The sequence below is a fragment of the Haliotis rufescens genome, unplaced genomic scaffold, assembly GCF_023055435.1.
Source record: "Haliotis rufescens isolate VD_foot unplaced genomic scaffold, xgHalRufe1.0.p SCAF_1, whole genome shotgun sequence".
Classification (NCBI taxonomy): Eukaryota; Metazoa; Mollusca; class Gastropoda; order Lepetellida; family Haliotidae; genus Haliotis; species Haliotis rufescens.
Window position 1 is genome coordinate 10,316,252 of NW_025963779.1, and position 17,121 is coordinate 10,333,372.

Below are 17,121 nucleotides of genomic sequence, written 5' to 3' on the forward strand. Positions count from 1 at the left end.
ACATGTATGGCGCTTGCTGTGCATAGTTGAGCACAGCATTGTTTTAGATACTTCACTGTATGTAATGTATGGTACATACCGTTTCATGCGGCGGTTTACGTTTCTGCATGGTTTATTGCTTTGACAACAACAAAAATAACTTCCAGCAGAGATCATACACCCGTACATGTTCTTTGCTTCTGGATACATAGGAAATCAACAGGTTGGTCTGTAGTTTGCAATTATTTTCCAAAAGGATAATACGTTTGCATGATATCTTCACGATGTTTGGGTTGAACATAGTAACATTCTTTCAAACAAATTTCAAATCTAAGCCGGAAGCAATCACAACACAAACCCAGTTAACCAAACGGAACCATACACAAGAGTGAGTGAGGTAGTTGGGTTTAACGCCGTCTTGAATAGTATTCCGTGTCAGCTTGATGTGGGAGGAAAGTCTGAAGTGATGCAGGACTTAGACGTTCACCACTTTGGTGAAACCAACGAGCAAGGGTTTTGTGCTGACAACAAAATCGGGGCGAACCGAGATTCAAACACACTGTCATAGGTTTCTGGCGTGCCAAAGGGACACAACTCTGCATAGCGAATTGCAGCGCCTTCGGCGACTGGGCCAACCATGCCCCCGTAAACAACTGTAAGAAACCATAATACAACAAAGATGTTTTAGATGAGATATGTATTGCAAGTTACATACATGGCTATTTACAGTACTGAAAAGTGCTGAAAAGTTTCAATAAATATGTTCAATATATTCAAGTATTTAAGTGAGAGGCGATTTTATGATGTTGTACTGGGTAAATTCATGTGACAAAATTGTACAGATGGTTATCAAGTCCACTCACACACAAAAAAGGCACATTGGAAGAAATTACTGTTTTAAAACAAACACATTGGAATCATGAGTTAAAATACATAGAAGAAACAAGGAAATATCATATCCACTTCAGGTCAGGTGTGTGAAATCCACTTGGTATGGGCATAGATACATATATATTATACAACAAAGTTTGTCCTATTCATTTTAATTTCTGACAATATGATCATTATGTGCATAGATTTATACATACTCCCTTTTGGTTTCACTTCTCCAAACACCTGCTCCCGTATCACCTTCCATCGGTATAGCATGCATCCATAACAACAAACAGCTTTCACTCACTCTAAAACTCAACCTCATAACATATGTTCTGAATGTAAAAATAGGGACATGTCTGATATCTTGATACCTCTCTCTGTCATTCTGAACAGAGTCAGCCTTTAAGGACATAAGGACATTACAAAAAAGTAAATTTCTAGATTATCTTTAGAATATCTCCTACAGAAATAATGTATCTCGTCTACAAAATATGTACAATTCTTAATTGTTCAGCAATATTCAATTACACATTTCAGGGTTGATTCAAGTGCACCTTATCAACACCATTCACTTTTATAAAGATGAAAATCAATTCCGAAAATTCACTTAAAATGCAGCATGCGTGTTGCTGTATGCAATAGAAATGACATAATCAAAGCAATCTCTACCAATAGCAGAGTTCAACCTTCAAACTACAAATTACAGCATCATTCATTATATATACAGGGTTTATGATGAAGTCTTCTCACTGCTTTATTAGCAGGATTTGTTTTGTCCAAGTGGCTATGTGAAACATAATATATCCCCAATCACTACTACAAGTTGGCCTCTCAAATACAAGTTATATACATGGCTATTTACAGTGCTGAAAAGTTTCAATAAATATGTTTAATATATTCAAGTATTTAAGTGAGAGGCGATTTTATGATGTTGTACTGGATAAATTCATGTGACAAAAATGTACAGATGGTTATCAAGTCCACTCACACACACAAAAGGCACATTGGAAGAAACTACTGTTTTAAAACAAACACATTGGAATCATGAGTTAAAATACATAGAAGAAACAAGGAAATATCATATCCACTTCAGGTCAGGTGTGTGAAATCCACTTGGTATGGGCATAGATACATATATATTATACAACAAAGTTTGTCCAATTCATTTTAATTTCTGACAATATGATCATTATGTGCATAGATTTATACATACTCCCTTTTGGTTTCACTTCTCCAAACACCTGCTCCCGTATCACCTTCCATCGGTATAGCATGCATCCATAACAACAAACAGCTTTCACTCACTCTAAAACTCAACCTCATAACATATGTTCTGAATGTAAAAATAGGGACATGTCTGATATCTTGATACCTCTCTCTGTCATTCTGAACAGAGTCAGCCTTTAAGGACATAAGGACATTACAAATAAGTAAATTTCTAGATTATCTTTAGAATATCTCCTACAGAAATAATGTATCTCGTCTACAAAATATGTACAATTCTTAATTGTTCAGCAATATTCAATTACACATTTCAGGGTTGATTCAAGTGCACCTTATCAACACCATTCACTTTTATAAAGATGAAAATCAATTCCGAAAATTCACTTAAAATGCAGCATGCGTGTTGCTGTATGCAATAGAAATGACATAATCAAAGCAATCTCTACCAATAGCAGAGTTCAACCTTCAAACTACAAATTACAGCATCATTCATTATATATACAGGGTTTATGATGAAGTCTTCTCACTGCTTTATTAGCAGGATTTGTTTTGTCCAAGTGGCTATGTGAAACATAATATATCCCCAATCACTACTACAAGTTGGCCTCTCAAATACAAGTTATATACATGGCTATTTACAGTGCTGAAAAGTTTCAATAAATATGTTCAATATATTCAAGTATTTAAGTGAGAGGCGATTTTATGATGTTGTACTGGATAAATTCATGTGACAAAAATGTACAGATGGTTATCAAGTCCACTCACACACACAAAAGGCACATTGGAAGAAACTACTGTTTTAAAACAAACACATTGGAATCATGAGTTAAAATACATAGAAGAAACAAGGAAATATCATATCCACTTCAGGTCAGGTGTGTGAAATCCACTTGGTATGGGCATAGATACATATATATTATACAACAAAGTTTGTCCTATTCATTTTAATTTCTGACAATATGATCATTATGTGCATAGATTTATACATACTCCCTTTTGGTTTCACTTCTCCAAACACCTGCTCCCGTATCACCTTCCATCGGTATAGCATGCATCCATAACAACAAACAGCTTTCACTCACTCTAAAACTCAACCTCATAACATATGTTCTGAATGTAAAAATAGGGACATGTCTGATATCTTGATACCTCTCTCTGTCATTCTGAACAGAGTCAGCCTTTAAGGACATAAGGACATTACAAAAAAGTAAATTTCTAGATTATCTTTAGAATATCTCCTACAGAAATAATGTATCTCGTCTACAAAATATGTACAATTCTTAATTGTTCAGCAATATTCAATTACACATTTCAGGGTTGATTCAAGTGCACCTTATCAACACCATTCACTTTTATAAAGATGAAAATCAATTCCGAAAATTCACTTAAAATGCAGCATGCGTGTTGCTGTATGCAATAGAAATGACATAATCAAAGCAATCTCTACCAATAGCAGAGTTCAACCTTCAAACTACAAATTACAGCATCATTCATTATATATACAGGGTTTATGATGAAGTCTTCTCACTGCTTTATTAGCAGGATTTGTTTTGTCCAAGTGGCTATGTGAAACATAATATATCCCCAATCACTACTACAAGTTGGCCTCTCAAATACAAGTTATATACATGGCTATTTACAGTGCTGAAAAGTTTCAATAAATATGTTCAATATATTCAAGTATTTAAGTGAGAGGCGATTTTATGATGTTGTACTGGATAAATTCATGTGACAAAAATGTACAGATGGTTATCAAGTCCACTCACACACACAAAAGGCACATTGGAAGAAACTACTGTTTTAAAACAAACACATTGGAATCATGAGTTAAAATACATAGAAGAAACAAGGAAATATCATATCCACTTCAGGTCAGGTGTGTGAAATCCACTTGGTATGGGCATAGATACATATATATTATACAACAAAGTTTGTCCAATTCATTTTAATTTCTGACAATATGATCATTATGTGCATAGATTTATACATACTCCCTTTTGGTTTCACTTCTCCAAACACCTGCTCCCGTATCACCTTCCATCGGTATAGCATGCATCCATAACAACAAACAGCTTTCACTCACTCTAAAACTCAACCTCATAACATATGTTCTGAATGTAAAAATAGGGACATGTCTGATATCTTGATACCTCTCTCTGTCATTCTGAACAGAGTCAGCCTTTAAGGACATAAGGACATTACAAAAAAGTAAATTTCTAGATTATCTTTAGAATATCTCCTACAGAAATAATGTATCTCGTCTACAAAATATGTACAATTCTTAATTGTTCAGCAATATTCAATTACACATTTCAGGGTTGATTCAAGTGCACCTTATCAACACCATTCACTTTTATAAAGATGAAAATCAATTCCGAAAATTCACTTAAAATGCAGCATGCGTGTTGCTGTATGCAATAGAAATGACATAATCAAAGCAATCTCTACCAATAGCAGAGTTCAACCTTCAAACTACAAATTACAGCATCATTCATTATATATACAGGGTTTATGATGAAGTCTTCTCACTGCTTTATTAGCAGGATTTGTTTTGTCCAAGTGGCTATGTGAAACATAATATATCCCCAATCACTACTACAAGTTGGCCTCTCAAATACAAGTTATATACATGGCTATTTACAGTGCTGAAAAGTTTCAATAAATATGTTCAATATATTCAAGTATTTAAGTGAGAGGCGATTTTATGATGTTGTACTGGATAAATTCATGTGACAAAAATGTACAGATGGTTATCAAGTCCACTCACACACACAAAAGGCACATTGGAAGAAACTACTGTTTTAAAACAAACACATTGGAATCATGAGTTAAAATACATAGAAGAAACAAGGAAATATCATATCCACTTCAGGTCAGGTGTGTGAAATCCACTTGGTATGGGCATAGATACATATATATTATACAACAAAGTTTGTCCAATTCATTTTAATTTCTGACAATATGATCATTATGTGCATAGATTTATACATACTCCCTTTTGGTTTCACTTCTCCAAACACCTGCTCCCGTATCACCTTCCATCGGTATAGCATGCATCCATAACAACAAACAGCTTTCACTCACTCTAAAACTCAACCTCATAACATATGTTCTGAATGTAAAAATAGGGACATGTCTGATATCTTGATACCTCTCTCTGTCATTCTGAACAGAGTCAGCCTTTAAGGACATAAGGACATTACAAAAAAGTAAATTTCTAGATTATCTTTAGAATATCTCCTACAGAAATAATGTATCTCGTCTACAAAATATGTACAATTCTTAATTGTTCAGCAATATTCAATTACACATTTCAGGGTTGATTCAAGTGCACCTTATCAACACCATTCACTTTTATAAAGATGAAAATCAATTCCGAAAATTCACTTAAAATGCAGCATGCGTGTTGCTGTATGCAATAGAAATGACATAATCAAAGCAATCTCTACCAATAGCAGAGTTCAACCTTCAAACTACAAATTACAGCATCATTCATTATATATACAGGGTTTATGATGAAGTCTTCTCACTGCTTTATTAGCAGGATTTGTTTTGTCCAAGTGGCTATGTGAAACATAATATATCCCCAATCACTACTACAAGTTGGCCTCTCAAATACAAGTTATATACATGGCTATTTACAGTGCTGAAAAGTTTCAATAAATATGTTCAATATATTCAAGTATTTAAGTGAGAGGCGATTTTATGATGTTGTACTGGATAAATTCATGTGACAAAAATGTACAGATGGTTATCAAGTCCACTCACACACACAAAAGGCACATTGGAAGAAACTACTGTTTTAAAACAAACACATTGGAATCATGAGTTAAAATACATAGAAGAAACAAGGAAATATCATATCCACTTCAGGTCAGGTGTGTGAAATCCACTTGGTATGGGCATAGATACATATATATTATACAACAAAGTTTGTCCAATTCATTTTAATTTCTGACAATATGATCATTATGTGCATAGATTTATACATACTCCCTTTTGGTTTCACTTCTCCAAACACCTGCTCCCGTATCACCTTCCATCGGTATAGCATGCATCCATAACAACAAACAGCTTTCACTCACTCTAAAACTCAACCTCATAACATATGTTCTGAATGTAAAAATAGGGACATGTCTGATATCTTGATACCTCTCTCTGTCATTCTGAACAGAGTCAGCCTTTAAGGACATAAGGACATTACAAATAAGTAAATTTCTAGATTATCTTTAGAATATCTCCTACAGAAATAATGTATCTCGTCTACAAAATATGTACAATTCTTAATTGTTCAGCAATATTCAATTACACATTTCAGGGTTGATTCAAGTGCACCTTATCAACACCATTCACTTTTATAAAGATGAAAATCAATTCCGAAAATTCACTTAAAATGCAGCATGCGTGTTGCTGTATGCAATAGAAATGACATAATCAAAGCAATCTCTACCAATAGCAGAGTTCAACCTTCAAACTACAAATTACAGCATCATTCATTATATATACAGGGTTTATGATGAAGTCTTCTCACTGCTTTATTAGCAGGATTTGTTTTGTCCAAGTGGCTATGTGAAACATAATATATCCCCAATCACTACTACAAGTTGGCCTCTCAAATACAAGTTATATACATGGCTATTTACAGTGCTGAAAAGTTTCAATAAATATGTTCAATATATTCAAGTATTTAAGTGAGAGGCGATTTTATGATGTTGTACTGGATAAATTCATGTGACAAAAATGTACAGGTGGTTATCAAGTCCACTCACACACACAAAAGGCACATTGGAAGAAACTACTGTTTTAAAACAAACACATTGGAATCATGAGTTAAAATACATAGAAGAAACAAGGAAATATCATATCCACTTCAGGTCAGGTGTGTGAAATCCACTTGGTATGGGCATAGATACATATATATTATACAACAAAGTTTGTCCAATTCATTTTAATTTCTGACAATATGATCATTATGTGCATAGATTTATACATACTCCCTTTTGGTTTCACTTCTCCAAACACCTGCTCCCGTATCACCTTCCATCGGTATAGCATGCATCCATAACAACAAACAGCTTTCACTCACTCTAAAACTCAACCTCATAACATATGTTCTGAATGTAAAAATAGGGACATGTCTGATATCTTGATACCTCTCTCTGTCATTCTGAACAGAGTCAGCCTTTAAGGACATAAGGACATTACAAATAAGTAAATTTCTAGATTATCTTTAGAATATCTCCTACAGAAATAATGTATCTCGTCTACAAAATATGTACAATTCTTAATTGTTCAGCAATATTCAATTACACATTTCAGGGTTGATTCAAGTGCACCTTATCAACACCATTCACTTTTATAAAGATGAAAATCAATTCCGAAAATTCACTTAAAATGCAGCATGCGTGTTGCTGTATGCAATAGAAATGACATAATCAAAGCAATCTCTACCAATAGCAGAGTTCAACCTTCAAACTACAAATTACAGCATCATTCATTATATATACAGGGTTTATGATGAAGTCTTCTCACTGCTTTATTAGCAGGATTTGTTTTGTCCAAGTGGCTATGTGAAACATAATATATCCCCAATCACTACTACAAGTTGGCCTCTCAAATACAAGTTATATACATGGCTATTTACAGTGCTGAAAAGTTTCAATAAATATGTTCAATATATTCAAGTATTTAAGTGAGAGGCGATTTTATGATGTTGTACTGGATAAATTCATGTGACAAAAATGTACAGGTGGTTATCAAGTCCACTCACACACACAAAAGGCACATTGGAAGAAACTACTGTTTTAAAACAAACACATTGGAATCATGAGTTAAAATACATAGAAGAAACAAGGAAATATCATATCCACTTCAGGTCAGGTGTGTGAAATCCACTTGGTATGGGCATAGATACATATATATTATACAACAAAGTTTGTCCAATTCATTTTAATTTCTGACAATATGATCATTATGTGCATAGATTTATACATACTCCCTTTTGGTTTCACTTCTCCAAACACCTGCTCCCGTATCACCTTCCATCGGTATAGCATGCATCCATAACAACAAACAGCTTTCACTCACTCTAAAACTCAACCTCATAACATATGTTCTGAATGTAAAAATAGGGACATGTCTGATATCTTGATACCTCTCTCTGTCATTCTGAACAGAGTCAGCCTTTAAGGACATAAGGACATTACAAAAAAGTAAATTTCTAGATTATCTTTAGAATATCTCCTACAGAAATAATGTATCTCGTCTACAAAATATGTACAATTCTTAATTGTTCAGCAATATTCAATTACACATTTCAGGGTTGATTCAAGTGCACCTTATCAACACCATTCACTTTTATAAAGATGAAAATCAATTCCGAAAATTCACTTAAAATGCAGCATGCGTGTTGCTGTATGCAATAGAAATGACATAATCAAAGCAATCTCTACCAATAGCAGAGTTCAACCTTCAAACTACAAATTACAGCATCATTCATTATATATACAGGGTTTATGATGAAGTCTTCTCACTGCTTTATTAGCAGGATTTGTTTTGTCCAAGTGGCTATGTGAAACATAATATATCCCCAATCACTACTACAAGTTGGCCTCTCAAATACAAGTTATATACATGGCTATTTACAGTGCTGAAAAGTTTCAATAAATATGTTCAATATATTCAAGTATTTAAGTGAGAGGCGATTTTATGATGTTGTACTGGATAAATTCATGTGACAAAAATGTACAGATGGTTATCAAGTCCACTCACACACACAAAAGGCACATTGGAAGAAACTACTGTTTTAAAACAAACACATTGGAATCATGAGTTAAAATACATAGAAGAAACAAGGAAATATCATATCCACTGCAGGTCAGGTGTGTGAAATCCACTTGGTATGGGCATAGATACATATATATTACACAACAAAGTTTGTCCTATTCATTTTAATTTCTGACAATATGATCATTATGTGCATAGATTTATACATACTCCCTTTTGGTTTCACTTCTCCAAACACCTGCTCCCGTATCACCTTCCATCGGTATAGCATGCATCCATAACAACAAACAGCTTTCACTCACTCTAAAACTCAACCTCATAACATATGTTCTGAATGTAAAAATAGGGACATGTCTGATATCTTGATACCTCTCTCTGTCATTCTGAACAGAGTCAGCCTTTAAGGACATAAGGACATTACAAAAAAGTAAATTTCTAGATTATCTTTGGAATATCTCCTACAGAAATAATGTATCTCGTCTACAAAATATGTACAATTCTTAATTGTTCAGCAATATTCAATTACACATTTCAGGGTTGATTCAAGTGCACCTTATCAACACCATTCACTTTTATAAAGATGAAAATCAATTCCGAAAATTCACTTAAAATGCAGCATGCGTGTTGCTGTATGCAATAGAAATGACATAATCAAAGCAATCTCTACCAATAGCAGAGTTCAACCTTCAAACTACAAATTACAGCATCATTCATTATATATACAGGGTTTATGATGAAGTCTTCTCACTGCTTTATTAGCAGGATTTGTTTTGTCCAAGTGGCTATGTGAAACATAATATATCCCCAATCACTACTACAGGTTGGCCTCTCAAATACAAGTTATATACATGGCTATTTACAGTGCTGAAAAGTTTCAATAAATATGTTCAATATATTCAAGTATTTAAGTGAGAGGCGATTTTATGATGTTGTACTGGATAAATTCATGTGACAAAAATGTACAGATGGTTATCAAGTCCACTCACACACACAAAAGGCACATTGGAAGAAACTACTGTTTTAAAACAAACACATTGGAATCATGAGTTAAAATACATAGAAGAAACAAGGAAATATCATATCCACTGCAGGTCAGGTGTGTGAAATCCACTTGGTATGGGCATAGATACATATATATTATACAACAAAGTTTGTCCTATTCATTTTAATTTCTGACAATATGATCATTATGTGCATAGATTTATACATACTCCCTTTTGGTTTCACTTCTCCAAACACCTGCTCCCGTATCACCTTCCATCGGTATAGCATGCATCCATAACAACAAACAGCTTTCACTCACTCTAAAACTCAACCTCATAACATATGTTCTGAATGTAAAAATAGGGACATGTCTGATATCTTGATACCTCTCTCTGTCATTCTGAACAGAGTCAGCCTTTAAGGACATAAGGACATTACAAAAAAGTAAATTTCTAGATTATTTTTTTTCCTGCCTAGGTTTATGTCCATATTAAGCTCAATTCACATAACAGAAAGTGTGGCTAATATCTCCTACAGAAATAAACTATCTCGTCTACAAAATATGTACAATTCTTAATATTTCAGCAATATTCAATTACACATTTCAGGGTTGATTCAAGTGCACCTTATCAACACCATTCACTTTTATAAAGATGAAAATCAATTCCGAAAATTCACTTAAAATGCAGCATGCGTGTTGCTGTATGCAATAGAAATGACATAATCAAAGCAATCTCTACCAATAGCAGAGTTCAACCTTCAAACTACAAATTACAGCATCATTCATTATATATACAGGGTTTATGATGAAGTCTTCTCACTGCTTTATTAGCAGGATTTGTTTTGTCCAAGTGGCTATGTGAAACATAATATATCCCCAATCACTACTACAGGTTGGCCTCTCAAATACAAGTTATATACATGGCTATTTACAGTGCTGAAAAGTTTCAATAAATATGTTCAATATATTCAAGTATTTAAGTGAGAGGCGATTTTATGATGTTGTACTGGATAAATTCATGTGACAAAAATGTACAGATGGTTATCAAGTCCACTCACACACACAAAAGGCACATTGGAAGAAACTACTGTTTTAAAACAAACACATTGGAATCATGAGTTAAAATACATAGAAGAAACAAGGAAATATCATATCCACTGCAGGTCAGGTGTGTGAAATCCACTTGGTATGGGCATAGATACATATATATTACACAACAAAGTTTGTCCTATTCATTTTAATTTCTGACAATATGATCATTATGTGCATAGATTTATACATACTCCCTTTTGGTTTCACTTCTCCAAACACCTGCTCCCGTATCACCTTCCATCGGTATAGCATGCATCCATAACAACAAACAGCTTTCACTCACTCTAAAACTCAACCTCATAACATATGTTCTGAATGTAAAAATAGGGACATGTCTGATATCTTGATACCTCTCTCTGTCATTCTGAACAGAGTCAGCCTTTAAGGACATAAGGACATTACAAAAAAGTAAATTTCTAGATTATCTTTGGAATATCTCCTACAGAAATAATGTATCTCGTCTACAAAATATGTACAATTCTTAATTGTTCAGCAATATTCAATTACACATTTCAGGGTTGATTCAAGTGCACCTTATCAACACCATTCACTTTTATAAAGATGAAAATCAATTCCGAAAATTCACTTAAAATGCAGCATGCGTGTTGCTGTATGCAATAGAAATGACATAATCAAAGCAATCTCTACCAATAGCAGAGTTCAACCTTCAAACTACAAATTACAGCATCATTCATTATATATACAGGGTTTATGATGAAGTCTTCTCACTGCTTTATTAGCAGGATTTGTTTTGTCCAAGTGGCTATGTGAAACATAATATATCCCCAATCACTACTACAGGTTGGCCTCTCAAATACAAGTTATATACATGGCTATTTACAGTGCTGAAAAGTTTCAATAAATATGTTCAATATATTCAAGTATTTAAGTGAGAGGCGATTTTATGATGTTGTACTGGATAAATTCATGTGACAAAAATGTACAGATGGTTATCAAGTCCACTCACACACACAAAAGGCACATTGGAAGAAACTACTGTTTTAAAACAAACACATTGGAATCATGAGTTAAAATACATAGAAGAAACAAGGAAATATCATATCCACTGCAGGTCAGGTGTGTGAAATCCACTTGGTATGGGCATAGATACATATATATTATACAACAAAGTTTGTCCTATTCATTTTAATTTCTGACAATATGATCATTATGTGCATAGATTTATACATACTCCCTTTTGGTTTCACTTCTCCAAACACCTGCTCCCGTATCACCTTCCATCGGTATAGCATGCATCCATAACAACAAACAGCTTTCACTCACTCTAAAACTCAACCTCATAACATATGTTCTGAATGTAAAAATAGGGACATGTCTGATATCTTGATACCTCTCTCTGTCATTCTGAACAGAGTCAGCCTTTAAGGACATAAGGACATTACAAAAAAGTAAATTTCTAGATTATTTTTTTTCCTGCCTAGGTTTATGTCCATATTAAGCTCAATTCACATAACAGAAAGTGTGGCTAATATCTCCTACAGAAATAAACTATCTCGTCTACAAAATATGTACAATTCTTAATATTTCAGCAATATTCAATTACACATTTCAGGGTTGATTCAAGTGCACCTTATCAACACCATTCACTTTTATAAAGATGAAAATCAATTCCGAAAATTCACTTAAAATGCAGCATGCGTGTTGCTGTATGCAATAGAAATGACATAATCAAAGCAATCTCTACCAATAGCAGAGTTCAACCTTCAAACTACAAATTACAGCATCATTCATTATATATACAGGGTTTATGATGAAGTCTTCTCACTGCTTTATTAGCAGGATTTGTTTTGTCCAAGTGGCTATGTGAAACATAATATATCCCCAATCACTACTACAGGTTGGCCTCTCAAATACAAGTTATATACATGGCTATTTACAGTGCTGAAAAGTTTCAATAAATATGTTCAATATATTCAAGTATTTAAGTGAGAGGCGATTTTATGATGTTGTACTGGATAAATTCATGTGACAAAAATGTACAGATGGTTATCAAGTCCACTCACACACACAAAAGGCACATTGGAAGAAACTACTGTTTTAAAACAAACACATTGGAATCATGAGTTAAAATACATAGAAGAAACAAGGAAATATCATATCCACTGCAGGTCAGGTGTGTGAAATCCACTTGGTATGGGCATAGATACATATATATTATACAACAAAGTTTGTCCTATTCATTTTAATTTCTGACAATATGATCATTATGTGCATAGATTTATACATACTCCCTTTTGGTTTCACTTCTCCAAACACCTGCTCCCGTATCACCTTCCATCGGTATAGCATGCATCCATAACAACAAACAGCTTTCACTCACTCTAAAACTCAACCTCATAACATATGTTCTGAATGTAAAAATAGGGACATGTCTGATATCTTGATACCTCTCTCTGTCATTCTGAACAGAGTCAGCCTTTAAGGACATAAGGACATTACAAAAAAGTAAATTTCTAGATTATTTTTTTTCCTGCCTAGGTTTATGTCCATATTAAGCTCAATTCACATAACAGAAAGTGTGGCTAATATCTCCTACAGAAATAAACTATCTCGTCTACAAAATATGTACAATTCTTAATTGTTCAGCAATATTCAATTACACGTTTCAGGGTTGATTCAAGTGCACCTTATCAACACCATTCACTTTTATAAAGATGAAAATCAATTCCGAAAATTCACTTAAAATGCAGCATGCGTGTTGCTGTATGCAATAGAAGTGACATAATCAAAGCAATCTCTACCAATAGCAGAGTTCAACCTTCAAACTACAAATTACAGCATCATTCATTATATATACAGGGTTTATGATGAAGTCTTCTCACTGCTTTATTAGCAGGATTTGTTTTGTCCAAATGGCTATGTGAAACATAATATATCCCCAATCACTACTACAAGTTGGCCTCTCAAATACAAATTATATACATGGCTATTTACAGTGCTGAAAAGTTTCAATAAATATGTTCAATATATTCAAGTATTTAAGTGAGAGGCGATTTTATGATGTTGTACTGGATAAATTCATGTGACAAAAATGTACAGATGGTTATCAAGTCCACTCACACACAAAAAAGGCACATTGGAAGAAATTACTGTTTTAAAACAAACACATTGAAATCATGAGTTAAAATACATAGAAGAAACAAGGAAATATCATATCCACTGCAGGTCAGGCGTGTGAAATCCACTTGGTATGGGCATAGATACATATATATTATACAACAAAGTTTGTCATTTTCATTTCTGACAATTTGATCATTATATACATAAATTTATGCATACTTGCTTCAGGTTCACTTCAGGCTTAACAACATATTACCAGTTCATTTCACTGTAAATATAAGTCTATTTTTCAGTAGCCATTCATCAGAATTTGAACAAAAATATAATACTCTGGCATCCTCACCAATGCAACAAAATACAGGGTTTGTAGCACTCATAATACATTACAGTACTTTCATACTAATTGGAGAGATTTAAGGGCAGTAGGGACAGTGTCCAAAATGCCCAGCATTCCCATGTTAACAAGGCCTACACACTTTCATTCTATACACTTCTCCAAACACCTGCTCCCGTATCACTTTCCATCGGTATAGCGTGCATCCATAACAACAAACAGCTTTCACTCACTCTAAAACTCAACCCCATAACATATCTTGTGAATGTAAAAATAAGGACATGTCTGATATCTTGATACCTCTCTCTGTCATTCTGAACAGAGTCAGCCTTTAAGGACATAAGGACATTACAAAAAAGTAAATTTCTAGATTATTTTTTTCCTGCCTAGGTTTATGTCCACATTAAGCTCAATTCACATAACAGAAAGTGTGGCTAATATCTCCTACAGAAATAATGTATCTCATCTACAAAATATGTACAATTCTTAATTGTTCAGCAATATTCAATTACACATTTCAGGGTTGATTCAAGTGCACCTTATCAACACCATTCACTTTTATAAAGATGAAAATCAATTCCGAAAATTCACTTAAAATGCAGCATGCGTGTTGCTGTATGCAATTTGATGTGACATAATCAAATCAATCTCTACCAATAGCAGAGTTCAACCTTCAAACTACAAATTACAGCATCATTCATTAAATATACAGGGTTATGATGAAGTCTTCTCACTGCTTTATTAGCAGGATTTGTTTTGTCCAAATGGCTATGTGAAACAGAATATATCCCCAATCACTACTACAAGTTGGCCTCTCAAATACAAGTTATATACATGGCTATTTACAGTGCTGAAAAGTTTCAATAAATATGTTCAATATATTCAAGTATTTAAGTGAGAGGCGATTTTATGATGTTGTACTGGGTAAATTCATGTGACAAAAATGTACAGATGGTTATCAAGTCCACTCACACACAAAAAAGGCACATTGGAAGAAATTACTGTTTTAAAACAAACACATTGAAATCATGAGTTAAAATACATAGAAGAAACAAGGAAATATCATATCCACTTCAGGTCAGGTGTGTGAAATCCACTTGGTATGGGCATAGATACATATACATTGTACTACTGCTCCCGTATCACCTTCCATCGGTATAGCATGCATCCATAACAACAGACAGCTTTCACTCACTCTAAAACTCAACCCCATAACATATCTTGTGAATGTAAATATAAGGACATGTCTGATATCTTGATACCTCTCTCTGTCATTCTGAACAGAGTCAGCCTTTAAGGACATAAGGACATTACAAAAAAGTAAATTTCTAGATTATTTTTTTCCTGCCTAGGTTTATGTCCATATTAAGCTCAATTCACATAACAGAAAGTGTGGCTAATATCTCCTACAGAAATAATATATCTCATCTACAAAATATGTACAATTCTTAATCGTTCAGCAATATTCAATTACACATTTCAGGGTTGATTCAAGTGCACCTTATCAACACCATTCACTTTTATAAAGATGAAAATCAATTCCGAAAATCCACTTAAAATGCAGCATGCGTGTCGCTGTATGCAATAGAAGTGACATAATCAAATCAATCTCTACCAATAGCAGAGTTCAACCTTCAAACTACAAAATACAGCATCATTCATTATATATACAGGGTTATGATGAAGTCTTCTCACTGCTTTATTAGCAGGATTTGTTTTGTCCAAATTGCTATGTGAAACAGAATATATCCCCAATCACTACTACAAGTTGGCCTCTCAAATACAAGTTATATACATGGCTATTTACAGTGCTGAAAAGTTTCAATAAATATGTTCAATATATTCAAGTATTTAAGTGAGAGGCGATTTTATGATGTTGTACGAAAATGTACAGATGGTTATCAAGTCCACTCACACACAAAAAAAGCACATTGGAAGAAACTACTGTTTAAAACAAACACATTGAAATCATGAGTTAAAATACATAGAAGAAACAAGGAAATATCATATCCACCGCAGGGCAGGTGTGTGAAATCCACTTGGTATGGGCATAGATACATATACATTGTTCTACAATGTTCGTCCTATTCATTTTAATTTCTGACAATATGATCATTATGTGCATAGATTTATACATACTTGCTTTAGGTTTGAGCCAGAAACACATAAATGGACTCTTTCAAATACAGCTTATTTAAGGCCATGATAAAATCATGTATGTTCACATTAGACACACAAACAAACATCTTCCATACATAATTTGTCATGTATCACTGTAAACCTATTATCAAATGTCATTCAGGTCTAGGGTGTATTCGGTCAATGTTCATGATGTCCTTAATGCTTTAAACATATGTCTTCCCTTTTTCAACCAATGAGCTCACCCGCTCTCTGGAGAACACGTTCCGATATATCACAAGCCTCCCTTGCATTTGTATGGGAAAATGTCTCTGCTGGTATGTAAGGGAACTTCAGTTTCTTTGGGTACTGTGCATGGCTGGTATTCTGTACAATGCTCAGCAGTTTGTAAACCATGTCTCGCATGCTCTTGTCCTTCAGTTTGTACACCACCAAGGAGAGATCATGTGTCCTCTGCTCATCTCCTTCCTTTGCGTCTCTGTAGTACAGAAGGGCCTTGACTGCCTTATCACACGCCTGAAACACACACCTATTGTTTAACTGTGTGTATGAATGATGTATTGTAGAAACCAGAATAGCAGACATAGTTATCACGTTCTTTCTTGGTACCTTGGTACAGTGTCTC

The 17,121-nt window shown here is 33.9% G+C and overlaps 1 protein-coding gene across 1 annotated transcript in view; it reads right to left on the bottom strand.

Annotated features, from left to right (window-relative positions):
- Nucleotides 1-657: 657 nt before the first annotated feature.
- Nucleotides 658-17,121, bottom strand: part of LOC125384434 (sacsin-like) — a 35,673-nt gene continuing 19,209 nt past the window's right edge. Inside the window, exon 7 of the mRNA XM_048403614.1 lies at nucleotides 658-17,012. Coding sequence (XP_048259571.1) covers nucleotides 16,725-17,012 — 288 coding nt within the window. The 3' untranslated portion in view covers nucleotides 658-16,724. The remainder of the gene's footprint in view (nucleotides 17,013-17,121) is intronic.